Here is a 17,460-nt window from a genome sequence, read left to right on the forward strand (position 1 = left end):
TTGGTCACTTCTAGAGGGTTTCAATTCATACTTATAATTCGCTTATGACGACTGGGAGGAGATGAGATTTCAACCTGGGCTAAACCCTTCTGTTACCGTTGGGGAGTGCAATACGTGATTGATTCAAAATCAATAACTCGCAGCTTGCCGATTGATTGTAGATCACTATAAATCGGAGGAGCCTTTTGTAAGCTATTTGACCCCGATCTTATTGTTAGAATACAATAGCTACCTTCTAATTACGTTTCCATATCAGGCCAAAAGGATGTATGCTTTGTGTCAGATGTATGTACTGTACTTCTTTTGTCGTGGTACGAAATTCGAGACCTAAAGTCCCGAAGCTTTATTATAAAAAGTACAGATAAAACACATTCTTCTTTTGGATTTTTGAGACAAGAACTATTTTGTGTGCAAAATAACACGGATAGATTTTCTTTTGAGACTTGAAATTCCTTGTAAATCGTCAGTTTTACCGAGGTTTCTTGTAAGTTTTTGTTTCCATGAAAGTGGTCAAGAAAAAGTTCAAAAATATCACATTTTTGGCCGGCAAATTAAAATTTTATTCAGGCTATCTTGCAGCTTCGACTTTAAAGTAAAGATATATATGGGACATTTCATATTTCCTTGAGGTGTTCTCTGAATGTTTATGTCAGAAAGATCATGGTTCAATACAAAATATTCACCAAAAATAGTAACTTGCCAACTTGATATAATTTATTTTAAAGACGGTCCCTGCATGCATGCATACATGGCAGGTATGGTACAATATAGGGACGAACCATTTGATATCAAGGTGGGGGGGGGGCTGAGTCGTGACAATTTTTAATAGGCCTACCTCGGTGAAGCAATTCTTAGCGTCTCGATGAAGCAAACAGTTTACATTTTGTAGCACCTAAATTTCGCGTAGCACGAAAAACGTTCTTCTTATGTTAAAATGAGTTCATATCAGGAGCGTAGTCAGCTTTCGTGATCAGAGGGAAAAATAAAGGTTTTGGGGAAAATACAAAAATAATCATCAATTTGAACCGGTATTATTAATGCGATATGTACATACACTGGGTTTTTTAGCGAGACTGTAGGGCCTACATATAAACTGTTAAGTTTTCGAGCCTCCAAAAACCGGGCCAAAATGTCTTTATTGAGACAATGCCCGCGCGCGCGCGCAAAAATTTGGTATTTTACATTCATTTTGGTGCATGATCGGGGTAATTTTGGTGGGAAACAGGCTCCTTGCCCCTTTCTTTTCCTATGCCTTCCCGATTTCTTTCATTTTTTGTTATGCGGGCACTCTTTTCAGGGAGCACTCTGCCCCCGCTGGTTAGTACCGGTACACGCTTCTGGTTCAAATGGTGAGTTTTAGCATGTTTTTTTCATGAATGTTTTCAAAGGAGATCCATGTCTTGTGATTATTTTCTTCAAAATATAGGTTCATGTGAGGATATCTCACCAAAACCATACTCTGATCCATCCACTGACCCCACATATGGCTCCCATCATCACGTGGCATGGACTCTGGGGAAAATCTTTGAAGTGGAGTGAATCAAGTGTATTCACTCACAGAATAACCTTTCACAAACAAATGCGAACAAAATACTTGCCAGTTTGAAGCTAAAATAAAATTATTATACTTGATGAAAACTGGAGCACCCTTGCCACCAAATTTTTTTTCAGGTCCGAGGTGGTGCAATGTTGTTGTTGTTGTTTTTTTTGGGGGGGCTCTGAGGTGAAGCAAATTTTTTTTATCAGATGGCGTGACAACTTCTTTTCCAAAATACTACCAAATCCCCCCCCACCTTGATATCGAATGGTGCGTCCCTTATATAGGTTTATACATATACAATACAGTGTTGTATTTTGTTTATTCGACATCGAAGTGATTACATAACTTGGGTCACGGCCGGTCGTTGCATCAATCAAAGAAGTTTAGTCAGACTGATTCGGGGGGGGGGACACTCCCACTTTGGAGGTGACGCGTACTAGTATGTAGGGCTGTTAAGACCCCCCTTTTCAGCGTCGCTGTCACCCACAGACCCTATATTTTTTATACGAGCACATGCTCTGTCACCCGAAGACACCCTATTGTTCCATTCGATCTGTCACCAAAAGACCCGGGCCAAAAGAGTGCCGCACCAAGATGAGGTGCAGGGGAGGGGGTGATGTGATTCAATACTTATCCCAGGGTGTTGAATTATAGGGGAAGCTTTTTGGCGGGACAAGGGGGAGCCAATATTGGCACAGGTATAGGTATTTGCACCGTTTCGATATTGCGAATGGGATGTAGAAACATGTCAGGATAGGCCTAAATTCAAATGGTAGGCCTATAAAGGGGAATATTTTTGGCATGTCAAAATATTTTGATGTATAGGCCTAGCCATGATAATCTTTACCTAGTATTAAAACCAAAAAGAAACTGTCTTTGGGTCACTATGTTTGAAAAAAATCGTTTTGATTAACAAAAGTTGTAGCTTCGGAAATACTAAAAAATGCCATTTTGCCGAATTTAATAAAAGTAAATGAGATATGTCAATTTTTCTCTTTAAAACATTAGTCAAGTTACATAAAGTAGTGCAAAATATGGGTTCGAATTTGATTGCAAAGATGGTTTCTAGAAAAGGGGTAAATTAATTTTGTTGCAAAAGCCCTTACATCCACAAAAGGCACGATATAAACGAAATAATAAAATAAATAGGAAGGCTTGAAAATTGTACCAAACCTATTCTTTTAGTTTCTATTTATCAACACTTTATTCAAAACCAAAATGAATCAAATCGAACTAGTAATAATTGAACAATTTTTGAAAAAGCTGTTTTTCTCAAAAAGTCAAAAAGTAGATGTATAAAGGGCTTTTGCAACAAAACTCTTTATATATTAATATCATCTGTATTATTAATATTAGAAAGATTGACTATTATTTTTGTTGATATATTATAAGTACTGAATTTACTAGTATTACTATCACCAAGTCAATAGTAGGCCTATATTGTTATAATTCAATGTTAATTAAAATGTCAGCAGTAGCCTAGGCACATCAACAATATTTGGTGGGTATGTTCCCCGGAATGTTTAGGTGGTGGTTCTTTGGGAGATGCGGGCGTACCAGTAAAAGGGGTCTTTTGGAGCTGCGAACAAGTAAAATATGGGGACGTCAAAATCAAGGGTCTTTCTTGGCTTGTTGCTTGAAAATCCCAGAAATATGAGGAATGAACAATTTGGGGTCTTTTAGAGCTAAATATTTATTTATCAAAATCAAGGGTCTTTCGGAGTTCTATTTTGGTCAAATATAGGGGGTCTTTCGAGCTGCGAAATCCAAAAGGGGGGTCTTTCCGGGGAGCATACCCGTATGGTCATTTGTGTTAAGTGCCCTTCCCCCGTGAGTATAATGCATTTGCCACTTCCGAAATTTTTTACTGATAAGCATAGGAACCGCATAGTCAGAGGCAAGGTTCATTATTGATTGGAGATTCAGTAGGCTATAAAGAGACAAGTGCGGTAATAGCATTTCAAGTGTATACGCGCTTAATTTCGTAATCAATAAGAGCTAATGAACAAAATCATTTCTGACAGAACTGCTAGCACAGTTGTGTAAGCGCTCGACTGTGAAACCGGAGGTTGTGGGTTCGAACCCCGTCAGAATTTTAATTCAGATAATTTTCTTTTTCTTTCGTGAAGAAGAAATAATAATTGAATCCGTCTTATAAAATTTAACATAGTATAGTAGAATCATGTAGGCCTATGTGTTATCAGATAAGATCTTCTGTAGATTACCATATCAAAAGAATTTCGAAGTTTTGTCAAGCAAGTTTCTAAGTGTGCCCCTAATCGTGGTTTGTATAGAATTGAGGTGATAGCTTTGTCTGATAATAACCAATGACAGAGCCGCTACGATTTTAAATTAAAAACAGGTCACCGCTTGAGGCGCTGCATTTAAGACGCAGCCTAAAAAGTTTATTACGGGACAAAATAGACGTGGCCTATGTTCAAAGAATCGTGTTTTTAGAGATCTTCCCATCTCTCATATGTGTAATTCCGAGTAGGGGCCCGGGTTGTCTGACCCTGGCAAGGAATCAGATATACGGGACCCATGACGTCCTATGTGTCCGTTTTGTCTTAGGGAGAAACTAATAGTTGACGCCGGGAGTTGACGTAGTGTGCGCGTTGGCTTGGGATGAGGAGCAGTAGAGATGGCTAATTATTCCTAATGTTCCAAATACAGATAGCAAACAATCGGGCTAACAGGGCTTCCCATTGCCACTCCACTTACTTGATAAAAAATGTAAACCTTCTTTGAATAAGGACGGGGGCGCTATAATTTACCAAGAGTCTACTATCCAGTTATGACGTCACACGTCAAGAGTCGTCAAATCGATTAACCGACTGGATCTTTCTGCTGAAGAAGGTTGTAGTCTTAACAACCGAAAATTCTAGGTAAGCAACTTTACGTGTTGGGAGCAAGAGTTTTTAACCTTCATCTATTTGATTACCAAATGATGAACTTTCATGTTAATTTGAAAAACGAGTTCCCACGATTAATACGTAACTAGACTATGCCATAGTTATAATTATACTGATGTTTATTAAAATTAAAGTGTTCAATAGTAAAATGGTCATAAAGAGTTTATATAATTAGATGATTAGTGACAATAAATGTTATTGAATGCAACATATTGCATAATTATAATGGCTCACTTCAATTCCAATACTGAACAATTCTGATTTTGGAATTTACCAATTTATTGATCGCGAAAGCCCGAGTAAAAATCCGACCATGTACTTTGGCTTTTAAGCAGAACTTTACTCCTGGACTTTGGTCTCTAAAACACAATGTCAATCATACTTGTTTATCAATCCAATTTAAACCACAAGTACTAAGCATAGAAGTACAAGACGCGTTAAATGTACGTCCATACACCACTGAGAGTTTAACTTTCGCGGTTGTTGTGTACGATGTAGTTAATGGTAATGGCACGTGCCGGAGGATTTAAACCATAGCGAGATCTGAGCGACCAATCACAAGCAAGATCCATTTAAAGATGCATTACATCACGGCCAATTTTAGTTGGAGTCCCGTGTTAAGAATCTCAACCGCAACCCAAAGTAAGTAGTCCACCTGGGAAGCTAACAAACAGAGGGAGTACGGTGACTGAAATGTGAAAATCTATCAATTGCACACAAATTAATACAAATCAGCGTTGTATGCTTAAATGTAATAGCCAGAGTATGCAAAATGGGCAAGTGGACTACGGAGAAGTCTAATTCGTAACATATGTAAACATAAAATGCAGTTTTCACTGTGACTAACATTAATTTGTCTTCTTTTTTTACAGTTACAAAGATAACGCAACACGAATATCCTCAATATTTCGAGACAGATCACGAACGCCAGCCGAGGAAGCCGCCGATTGGTTAGAGTATGTTATACGTCACGGTGGCGCCAAGCATTTGCGTTCTGCTGCTCTGGACTTAAATATCTTCCAATATTTTCTATTAGACGTCATGGCAGTTTTATTAGTAGCTTTCTTAACTGTGTTTGCAATATTGATATGTTGTTGTCGATTATGTTTTAGAGGATGTAGAAAGGTATGCGGGAGAACAACCAAAGCGAAAAGTGAATAGACCAACAGAAAAATATTAGCAATACACGATAAGTTTTGTAGCATTTATGACATCATTGGTACCAGCTTCAATCTTTCAACTGCTTTTCCTTTTCATAGTAGCAGGCCGTATGTGGCCATGTGGGTATCTAATCGACTATTTTGGTAATTCTCGAAATCCTTTGCTAATTAATCGAAACTACGTCATAATCAAGCATGTGTATTGACGATGTAGGCCTAATGACGTAGTTTGGATTTCATTTGTAAAGAATTTTGGGAATGGCTGAAATGGTGTATGACAAAAATACTTTCAATTAGGCTCTTAGTAGGCCCTATTTGAATTATTGTACTATAATAAGTCTGCATATTCAAAATTACCTATTTTGTAAAAAATAAACAGCAAAAGTGAACTTTGATAAATATTGTTATAAACATGATAACTTGTAAGTTGTCCCACAACTCAAAACCAGAGGCGTGTGACCATTAAAGCTCATAAAGTAGGCTATACATTGTATAAGAAAGTTTTCACTTACGTCTCACGACTTTATTCTTCAGAGCTGTGGTAGCCTGCGGCTTGCATCCACAAGCCTTCGGAGCCACTGGATTATTCTGTGGTCGTCACGTGACCGCTGGTGTTTCTCGGGTCACATGACTTGATGATGTTGTCGTAGCTGAGAGGGAGGATGTGCCTGCCCTGGTCCCTGTTCAGGTTGCAGTCTCGTCTCTTGATATGTACAAGAGTTCGGGTATAACTTACCAACCCACCAATAATTGAGAGGGTTACCGTAACCGTAGCCGTGCAGTCAATTTTTCTACGTCTTTTGGAGCAGTATGAAATCATGACGTCATAGTACACTGCAAAAAATATTTTACTCAACACTGAGTAAAAAGGTCACAGCTCAACAGTTGAGTAAAAAATTACTCAACATTGACCTCATTTAGGTCATAACTCAACAAATGAGTAAAGTTGAGTAATTTTTTACTCAACTGTTGAGCTGTGACCTTTTTACTCAGTGTTGAGTAAAATATTTTTTAGAGTGTAGTCCTTCTAGACAGACTATATTCTCACCGTCAGGCGAGTGTCCCTCTAGATTCGACATATCTCCCTTCGGAAGTCGACGGACTGACAAGATACACCTACTGACAGCTATCAAAATCAAAGAATATTAAACTTCTGTCCCCTATGGAACTCAAATTTTGACATGTAACCTTTGCCCCTATAACTCTATACTTTTTATAGCCCTAATAACGATAGGCCCACAATGGTATGTTTTTAAACAAGATTTGACCACAGATATTGGAACACAATATCTGTGATTTGACCAACTTTGAAAATTCACCCCCGAGCTTTTGGGAGATGGACGCATGTAAAATGGATTTTGTTGCAATTCAATTAGTGGCTGGTCTTTTCATAATTTCTGATATCTCTTTCTTTAAATCTAGTCCTAACCCAATGTACTATAACAGGCGGTGTGTATTATTAGGTTATTGGTAATGGTATTATACGTATGTAGCGCAGCATTATGCATGTAAAGACTGCACAAAAAGTAACGCAGCTGTTATAAATATGCCTTCAGAACTAATAGTTGTTTTCACAATATTTAGAGAATAAAGGTAAAACAATACCTTTATTCTCATTCTTAAACACTTCAATTTAAATAAAAATATCATAAGTATTTCAAATTTTAATCAAATTAAATCTACATTTTGCAAGGAATTACCTAGGGCTTAAAATCGATCACTCCCATTGTTTTTATGCCCCTCCGATTGGTTCAAATAGCGAGTACGCGTATCGCGCGATGCACACGCGCTGACCCGTGTGATATTGTGTCATATCACACGGGTAAAAACCAATAAGATTGCAGGAACGTTCTCAAGTGTTTAAGAATGCAACATAGAAAGAAGGATGATTTATTTACGCCCATTTTGCTACCTCTTTCGTCCAATTTCGTTCAATATTAACAACAGAGCAGTGTTTTTAAAGACAAATACTCAAATTTAAAAGTTGCAGCTATTCGTATTGATTTGAAGTCAGCGGGAAAATAATGGAGAGTTTTACGTGCCACAATGCGGGTATTTTTCTTTAAAAGCACTATTGTGTTCTTAATATTGAACGACATTTGACAAATGGGGTATCAAAATGCGCGTAAATTAATTTCTATGTTGAAATATTGCGAAAACAATTAGTTCTGAAGTTATAAGCGTAGTCGTATTTATAACAGATGCGTTACCTTTTGTGCACACTTTATATGCTCATTGCGACTAAACAATCTGTTTTAATTCGTTGACATATAAACCTGCACTAATTTCTTCTTAAAAAATGAAAAAGGAGTACTTGCAGGCTTTATCGGCACAAAAATGTAATGTCCCACAAAATTGGGCTAGTTCATCGACTAAAATTCTAATCTTTTATGCCAACAAAGCCTGTTTCCGAATCAAATAGCCGGGCAAGGTTAACTGCGGCCCGGCCGGAAAACATAAAACGAGTCAATTTAAGTAAAACAACGGATGCACGTCCACAAAATTGGAACACCAACATTTTTGCCCGCTTGTGACTCTAAACACCCTTTTCCTGAACAACATAATTATCCAAAAAGGACAAAAAGATATAGAGGGAAAATTATAATTTGCACATATCTAAAAATGGTTGCTAATGCAGGGCTCGATCAAAATTCAGCTTATTTTAGAAACGGGAATATCCAACTAGCATTAGGTAATGCACTTAGATGAGCAATACATCACTAACTGGGGTTTTCCCAACATGATGTCATATTCACTTCACATCTCAGGGATACCGCAACAATCAAAAATTAGATATGATTCAATTTGGTTTGATCAACTTGATGAATGAGAAGGGATTCCCCAAATATAACACCAATTTTGTAAACAGAGACAAATAATCAAATTAAATTACTCAGAGCACATCACCTTGCTCACCAATCAGTAAACATGGTAAAGGCTATTATAATCATGTGATGGCTGGAGCCAATCAATGGTAGACATGTTTAGAAAATAAAGGCTAAAATTTTCTTAACTGCCACTGTCTGAATACAAGATAAGATGGGCTAAATTGCGTATTTTAAGGGATCTGGAATGAGCGTTTTGAGCGTTTCGACAGTATTTTTTGTGGGACATGAGAGCACATCAGACATATCGAATTGCATTCTGAATACGAAGAATTTCTTTCTGATATCAAATAATTTTCATTTTTTGAAATTCACGTTATAATACAAATTTTATGACAAATTATTAAAATTTGATATTTTTCACATTTTGATATATAACAGTCCTCGAAGTAAATTTTATAAATCTAATGATATATTCTTAAAGTGTATATAGCTGACGATCAAATGAAAATTTTGACCTTTCATATTGAAGATATGGATTTTTTCCCAAAAAGACCTAATTTTTTTTGGTGTTTTGAGTCATGTTAAATATCAAAAATATCAATTTTTAATCATTTGCCATAAAATGTGTATAACATTGCGAATTTCAAAAAATCAAAATTATTTGATATCAGAAGGACATTCTTCGTATTCAGAATGCAATTCGATATGTCTGATGTGCTCTAATGTCCCACAATAAAAACTGTCCAAAGGTTCATACCCCACCCCTTAAGCATACATCGCGTATTTACTGCGTTGGACGCACTTGTCTCTGATTGGCTGCTGAGGCGATCTGCTGTTGCCGAGTTGAAATTTATGAATGAAATGTGCGCCGTACAATATTCCGAATTTGCAACATCACGGTAGTCGCGCTCGTCAAAGGTTTAGTGCAAAATAGTAGTCCTTATCATGTTGGGTAAGATTAGATAAGGCATACCAACCTATTAGGAATTATTTCTTAACCTCGTAACCACAGGGTTGTGCACAGCGTCATCATCCCTATATCTTCGTGTCAAAAATTGCCGTGATAGTACGGCGAATCCTCTCGTTTTCCAAAAGCTACGCATGGCGATTTTGTTCGAGATAGGCCGAGCGACTCAGGCTAAGCATACCATATGCACACGATATGAGATACCACATAGCCTGCAACAGAGTTTCTATTCTATGTTTTTACGATTTGCGCATGATCAAGTACCCCATGATATTGCCATTACAAGAAAATTCGATTTTTGTCAGGTAAACCCCAGGTTTTGTTTCCAATACACTAACTGGAAATGTAATACACTAATTAGCGGGGATTGCTGTTTGCTGTAGGTATATTTTACTGCATTTTATCCGTAACGATTTTGAAATCGTTCGTCAAAATTGTGATATATTAAACTGTTTGAGAATTACTATTTTATAAAGGAACACGTGTACAGAATATTAAAGCACAAGTCTATACAATGTACTATATCAACACACTATACCACTTTCTTTATCTGCGTCAATAATAGAATATTGATTTCAATCGAATTGAATACATCTCTCCATTTTGAGTTTGCACTCCACCACTGAGCGATCTAGCGATCGATTTCTAGCCAATCAGATGGGACTCCTTTTCTTGCGTTCGGTGAAATACCAATCGCCCGTCGCTCACCAACGGAGTATTAAGTTTATATTTATAATATAGGGTGTCGACACTGTGTGGTGGGCTACAATAGCTACGGTATTCAAGACACAGTGTATGTAAGGGATAAACTGCATGTGCATATGATCATGGACGTCAATTTGGGAAGGGGGGGGGGGGTCGTCAAGATGGCCAAATTTTCGCTCTTTTCAGCCACTGTTTGACAATTCAGGCCTATTGTCCCTTCCCTCACACATTTCAAACTGGATTGGCGCTAATGCATATGAGATATGGGTTCAAGTGGGATATTTCACTCCGTGAACAAAAAGTCAAAGCCCTTTGAATCATGCTAACCTTGACTCATATTTTTGTGTTACAATTTGTCCTGCTGAAACGCCAAATTGACTGGTCCAGCTTAGCTAGTTATGGGTCACGCTTCAAATATCATCACTTCCGAAGTTGACAATACGCTGCATATGACCCCGCCATTTTGGGAATAACCCTGCACATACTGACGTTTCTGCTTCTTGCGAATAGGTCCCTGTTGTTTTGATCAAACATAGGCCCATGAATCAACTTGGTTTCGACTTTTCTTGTGGCGTGACATTTCCTGACACGATAATTATTCGCATGTCTCCAGAGTTAAGACAAATGCGAAGCACTTGACATGAATAGTACAAGATAGTACAGGGGGAATTTGGACAAGAGTTCATGCTCTGAATTTACCGGGTGAATTTAGCGTCAATTTATCCAAATCGACGATCAGTGATCATGGAATTCATCACCAACATCGATATACAAACTATCCTATTCTGTTTAGTCACATTTCTGCTTCTATCATGGTGGTTGCGTTGTCCTAAAAATCTACCACCAGGACCATGGGGCTGGCCAGTTCTAGGATACCTACCGAATCTTGCTCTAATAGCATATCGCACTGGACTGCAACCTGCACAGCTACTCAATTTATTGGCTAAAAAACACGGATCAGTATTCAGCATGAAAGTAACAGGGAAATTGGTAATTGTCTTAAACAACTTCGAAAACGTAAAGGAGGCTTTCAATAATCCGAATATATGTGACAGACCGCAACTTCATCTCGAAAAAGAAGTTGGTGGCGGTGAAGGTAAGTTAAAGCCACGAGGTGGAAAAGTTAACGAAACATTCTATAAACCGGTATCATTTACTAAAAGGTGTTTGATGAGAGTTCATACTATCAACTCAATTTTTTGGTGTCATAGCTTGTTACAGTTTGTACAGTTTATATGCTGCTACGCAGCACTTCATCCGCAGAATAGTAGCATTGCCTCTTCCTGAAGATGCTGCCGTTTTAATTAGCGTCTTCCCAGGCTATATGACATACAGGGATTGTTTATAGGCGGGGAGGACGCTAATAGGCTGGGAGGTCCGTAATAGTAGATCAAGGGAGACCAACAGGAACAAAAGACATATTAGAGAGGCAATTGGATCAGGCGACGAGCAGTACTTGGCGGCACCAGGAGTTTTTTTTATTTGGGGGGGGGGGCAAAACCAACGTGGGCAAAGCACCAAGGAGGGCAAAACACCATGAACAAAGATGAGGGGAACTATTTCTTACCGAATATTTTTGACCAGCCTCTAGCGCCGCCAACGACAGCAACTTCAGGAATGAAGAAGAAGGTTGCCAGTCTGATGAAGTGATGCGTAGCAGCATGAAACTGTATTAAACAATGTATTATGTCGTTTTCCCATCAAATAGTTGTTATTAACAATCCAGCTGAAGCTAATACAATTTACCTATGTAGGTATCTACAATAATTAAACAATAATTTCAACATTTTTGCAAAAGAAAATCTGTGCAAATATCCGGGCCCTAGCCTGTAAGACCCCCAACTCATAACGCATGCCCATTTACGCTCGCTGTTCACTTCGATCGCTATTTTAGGGGCATTTCGGTTTGCGAATGGGGCTACTTCTATAGTGGAGACTTTATGATCTTGATGACTTATCAGTCACGGTTTCTCTTTCTAGGTTTGGGAGAAGCTTCAGGAGAGGCATGGGCAGCACAAAGACGACTTACAGGAACAATATTCCGTAGCTTTGGAGTAGGTAAAAAAAGTTTCGAAGAAAACATCTCAAATGAAGCCGAATCTTTAATGAAGGAGATAAGTCGTATACAAGGCAAACCCGTTGACCCTTGTCATTTCTTTAACAATACTTCCGCCAATGTAATTTGTTCAGTCGTTTTCGGACAGCGATTTGAGTATTCTGATCCTAACTTTAAGCACCTAATGGATATACTAACTGAGAATTTTAGACTTACTGCATCTGGTGGGCTGAACGTAATCCTTCCTATCGCTAAGTACCTGCAAACGTCCACTTACAGGGCGGTCATAAAGAATAGAAACGACGTGATGGACTTCTTAAGAAGAATCGTACAGGAACACAGGGAAGTCCATATCAGAAATGAACCTAGTGACTACATCGACATGTATCTTGATGAGATTGAACAAACGCAGAAATTTAATCGCAATTTTGCCGTCAATTACAAGAATCTGCCATGTACCGTAGGACAATTATTTATAGCTGGTACAGAAACGACCTCTACAACCTTACGTTGGGCAGTATTATATATGATGGTTTTTCCAGAATTTCAACATCGCATTCATCGTGAGTTAGATACGGTTGTGGGTAGAAATCGCTTACCAAGGCTAGCAGATAAAGCGGAATTGTCTTTTACTTTTGCAACTCTTCTGGAAGTTCAACGAACCGCGTCCATTACTCCTCTTGGAGTCCCACACGCGTGCGGGAACGACACCACATTAGGGCCATATTACATTCCCAAAGGAAGTATAATCTTGCCGAATTTATGGGCCATTCACCACGACCCGGATGTATGGGCCAATCCTGATGAATTCAATCCGGAGCGGTTTCTAGATGAAAACGGAGTTTTGCAAGAAAAAGAAGAACTGATACCATTTACAATAGGTAAAAACTATGATTTATAACATTTTTCCTTTGACATGTTTGATGAGTTAAATTTGTTACTGTAAAAAACTAGTTGGAATAAATTAGAATTCATTTCAACTGGACTTACTGGTTATTGGTGGCTACAGTATCACGTCATATCCATGACGCCCAGTGAGGCCGAGTGATCTTGACTTGGCTCTGTGTTATTGACCTGTGACGTCAGAGTGATAGACGTGATGTCACACTGGAGTCGCCGAGGAATGTTCCTGATCCTGCTGGTTGGTTCGTATTAAACTCTTTGACAACCTGTACGTGGCGAACACATACATGTATATATTGCTTCCTTCAGCCCTCTTTCCTACCGCCTATGTTCTTTATCACAAGCACAATAACGTCCTCATCTGCAAAAGTATGATTGGCAGATTTGAGGTGCCTATACAGATGAATCGGTCAAAAGATCACTTGGCCTGATGATGCGTCATGGATATGACGTGATACTATACTGCCAGCAATAAACACTAAGTCCAGTTGAAAAGAAGTATAATTATTCCAACTATATATTTATCTACCTGGATGACAGATTATACGCGCCACAAACATAGCTTTAAGTTACAAGTTAGTGTATTATCTTTTATCTTGTTGTTTGTATGTTTGCTTGTTTGGGATACATGCTTGAGTCCCGGCTTGAGTGGATGAAAAATACCCGATCCAGCCTATGCTCAAATACAAGCAATGCTAGCCTAGCCTAACCTATATCTAGTCCTTCATAGTTAAAAAGAAGAAAAATAACAAGAAACAGAAAAAAATCAATGAAGGCAATTTCCAATAACAATAATTGGTCTAGCCCTCGAGTCAAGAAATAAGGATTTCTGATTTGATGCCCCACTGCAAAATATAATCTGACAATAAGCCTGCAACCTGTCATACTCCTAATCTCATTTATTGGCATCGAATTCGTGTATCACGAAAAAGATGATAACTTCTATCAATTGTCTTATTTTTCATTATTGTACAGGACGTCGAAATTGTGTGGGAGAACATCTTGCCAAGATGGAGCTTTACATATTCTTCACGCATCTGCTACATCAGTTCACATTCAGGTATCCAGATGATTCGCCATCTCCGGGGCCATCCCATTCTCTGCTGAAAGGTGTAAATGGCCTCACCCATTCTCCAAACACATTTTTGGTTGAATTTGTTGCACGTGACTGATGGTACGGAATGAATTTTGAGTGGAATCTAATGTATATTGTTGTACGTTGCAAACTACAGTTTCTTGATTCAACTTAATCATGTTTATTGTCTTGAATGTATTATATGTACTAATTACATATCTTCTACTTTGTACATGCTTTAATAATATGAATAATGAACATAATCTCTTGAGGCTGATTTTGAGAAATTTGGACAATATATATATCTCTCATCCGTAACGAGCTCCAACGAAGGTGTTTACTTCCTGGGGCACGTGTACAGGATCACTTTGATACGAGAAATAATTTAGGAAAAATGAAATACTGACGTTTAAAGATGAATGGACTCAAAAACGTAGCTGCACGCAATTACAGCACGACATCTTGAATTTCCGATCCTCTTTTCCGCATGCAGAAATGATCCAGAAACAATCACATTTCTTTCTGTTTGCCACACTACAAAAGTATTGCAACATCGCTGAAAAAGACGAATTCGATAAACTAAAGTTAAACAGTGTGTTTATAGTAGGAGCAGATGTGCGGTACATTGCGGTATAATTTCTATCCGGTCAGAAATTATCCGGATACTTGCCCACTATAAACACTAGCAGTATATGTATGTACGGTACATCGGTATCTTTCTCAACCTGAGGATATTGTCGAGAGATATTTGCACTATAAACATACCAGTATAAATTGTGTGCGGTATTACCGGAAGTAGGAGCTTCTTCATGATGCGTAGAATGCGCGCAGGACATTCGGAACCATTCTCACCCACCTAAGATCACAATGCGATGAAAGGATTGTTGTAACATCATATGTATTCTCTGTTTATGGGAATCTAATTTCTCTAATAAACTTCATTTTGCTGCGGTGTACACAGCTGTACATTATGTAATAGGTGACATCAAATCACCAATCAGAGCAGGTTTCTATTGTTCTATGTTCAACCGTAACCGCCGGTCAACCGCCGGTCGAGTTTTGATTTCATCCCTAAATGCATAAGTTAATAGACAAGTGCATCATTTTGATGTGTAGACAAACAACTGTACATTATGTAAATGCATTTGTAAAAATAGACACTGATGACAAAGGACGTGATTATACTTGAATATCATGCAGGCCTATATTGTTCCTTTGTTTTGATTAATAAATAATAAATGAATACATTTTCATTATAGGGACAACTCTAGTCCATCTAGAAAAGCCCCAGGTGTATGTTAGCATGACCACACAGTGTCATCGCCCCGATATCTTCATGGTAGAAATCGCCATGGTAGGTTGAATCCTCAGCCACGCACGGCCATTTTATTCCACCTTTAATATGAGACGCAGTAGCCAAGTGACCTGACTAAGGCTACTGACAATAGCCAGTGTAATTGATTTCTCGATGTGTGAGTAAGCTTGTATACGACATTGCGGTCAATGGTCATACTGCCTCCACTGGAGTAGTGAGTGCAGCTATAGTCTACGCGCTGTAGTCCATACAGGACCAACGCAATATAAAATTAGAATTTGGTCAGATTTTGAGTTCAAGACTCACGGCCTTTTCTCAAAGCGCAAACTAACGACTATTATATCTGTTCAACACGTATTTTCAAGTGTATGAGACCAGATCTGGTTTCTTGAGACGAAATCATTTACGGGAGATATTCATCATTTTCCACCCCGGTATCCGAAGATTTTCGTCTGATATCAAAATCGTGCATAGCAATTCACGTGTATCGATCCCGTGTATTTATTTTAGTATCTCTGCTGCACCAAATAATTATTAGCCAGGCGATGTCGGTGTGGACCATCCACGTTGTTATGTTATCTAGTGAGTCCCTTCTAAGTTCTATATAGAAAATTGTGCTAGCTGAAGTTAATTATGGCGTAGGGAGGGGTGTTGTAAAACGACCAGTTAAAGGGAGTCTCCGGCAATCACAACATTATATGTTAGGGAAATAATTATCAAATAAGAATCACAATGTTTTATTTAAAACAAACTCATATTGACATAAATACGAATAAAAACAGCTGGCTCTCAACACGCGATATTCAAAATTCCCGCGCCGAAATTGTCATGGGCAATAACGTCATGGTTATTTGTGCTCAATTGTCGCCAGCCTTCATTGTATAACTGGGATGTCATTGGCCCAGACAATTTCGGTGCCCGATAATTTTGAATATCAAGTGTTGAGTGGCGGCTGTTATTGTTAGTTTTCATCATGGTCAATACAGGGTGTATCAAAATGATTGGTACCCATCAGTTTACAGTTATTTATATGGACAAGACGCGCAACAAAATGCAACATAGGAGCTACCTTATTTATAGATAAATGTTATAAAAGGTCGTACAACTATAAATTCTGGGTATTTCAAGGAATCCAATGTTGTATATTGAAGAAGCAGGCTTGTCAAAAACACCAAAAACGATGGGTACCAATCATTTTGATACAGCCTGTATGAGTTTGTTTTAAATAAAGCCACGGTGATTTATATTTATTTCATTTCATCAATTCATTCATTTCATTAAAGGTTTATTCAAAAATTGTCATAACAGTATACAGAAAACTGAAATGCAACAATTTTACAATAATACACATATTTATTAAAAAATTAAAATACATAGTATATCAAAAATATTAAGAGATAAGCAAATTACATAGTCCAGACATCCACACATTCATTTTAACCATTCATCCACATGTATATCACAACACACAACATACTTTCTTTTTTGAAAATCCTTATTTAACACACAAAATATGTTAATATAATTTTATCAATAGAAAAACTTCAAAATTATTAAATGGAATAAATTCAAGTCCATTGAAAAATATTGTGGATTTTTATGATGATTCTGGCTTCTCACGAACCTTCAATAAATAATTACAGCTGTTGTCGGCTATAATATATTAATGGGAAGAAAATTTCACATTTGTTCTTAGATAGAAAATTCGGGCGATTCCGGGCAATTATAATATTAGTGGATTTCGTTAATTTGGTATTCTTTCTCCATGAAACAATACTATTTTGACTGCCCTGATTAGCGCCTTGGTGTAAAATCAATTTTAGGAAGTTTTGTTTAGAATAGTGTATTTTCAGCAAATATGCAAATTTTCAGTTGTGTTGCTTGTTATCTGTTTTGAGCTAATTATCTCATTCTCATGCATTTATGTCTCTGATGATACATTCTTAATAATATTTATTTTGATGCTTTGATTTTCAATTTGCTTAATAAACAGGCAACT

At 37.8% G+C, this 17,460-nt stretch overlaps 2 protein-coding genes across 5 annotated transcripts in view; both read left to right on the plus strand.

Annotated features, from left to right (window-relative positions):
• The window catches only part of LOC140136953 (UDP-glucuronosyltransferase 2B33-like), a 44,689-nt gene extending 38,371 nt beyond the window's left edge, over positions 1 to 6,318 (plus strand). For all 4 annotated transcript variants that reach the window (XM_072158611.1, XM_072158609.1, XM_072158610.1 and 1 more), the window contains exon 4: positions 5,325 to 6,318. In XM_072158611.1, the coding sequence (XP_072014712.1) occupies positions 5,325 to 5,613 (289 nt within the window). In that variant the 3' untranslated portion in view covers positions 5,614 to 6,318. The remainder of the gene's footprint in view (positions 1 to 5,324) is intronic.
• Positions 6,319 to 10,576: 4,258 nt separating this feature from the next.
• LOC140136954 (cytochrome P450 2J4-like) lies at positions 10,577 to 17,011 on the plus strand. Its single transcript, XM_072158613.1, has 3 exons — positions 10,577 to 11,208; positions 12,093 to 13,049; positions 14,047 to 17,011. The coding sequence occupies exons 1-3, from the start codon at positions 10,857 to 10,859 to the stop codon at positions 14,241 to 14,243; spliced, it is 1,506 nt and encodes a 501-aa protein (XP_072014714.1). The 5' UTR covers positions 10,577 to 10,856; the 3' UTR covers positions 14,244 to 17,011.
• The last annotated feature ends 449 nt before the right edge of the window (positions 17,012 to 17,460 follow it).

This window comes from Amphiura filiformis, chromosome 17 (assembly GCF_039555335.1).
Source record: "Amphiura filiformis chromosome 17, Afil_fr2py, whole genome shotgun sequence".
Lineage (NCBI taxonomy): Eukaryota > Metazoa > Echinodermata > Ophiuroidea > Amphilepidida > Amphiuridae > Amphiura > Amphiura filiformis.

What these genes read in the sequence shown, in the direction of transcription:
- LOC140136954 (XM_072158613.1), top strand. Translation starts at nt 10,857, where the DNA reads ATGGAATTCATCACCAACATCGATATACAAACTATCCTATTCTGTTTA. An exon ending in AGAAGTTGGTGGCGGTGAAG is followed by an intron (nt 11,209 to 12,092) that starts GTAAGTTAAAGC and finishes TTCTCTTTCTAG; the next exon opens with GTTTGGGAGAAGCTTCAGGA. An exon ending in ACTGATACCATTTACAATAG is followed by an intron (nt 13,050 to 14,046) that starts GTAAAAACTATG and finishes ATTATTGTACAG; the next exon opens with GACGTCGAAATTGTGTGGGA.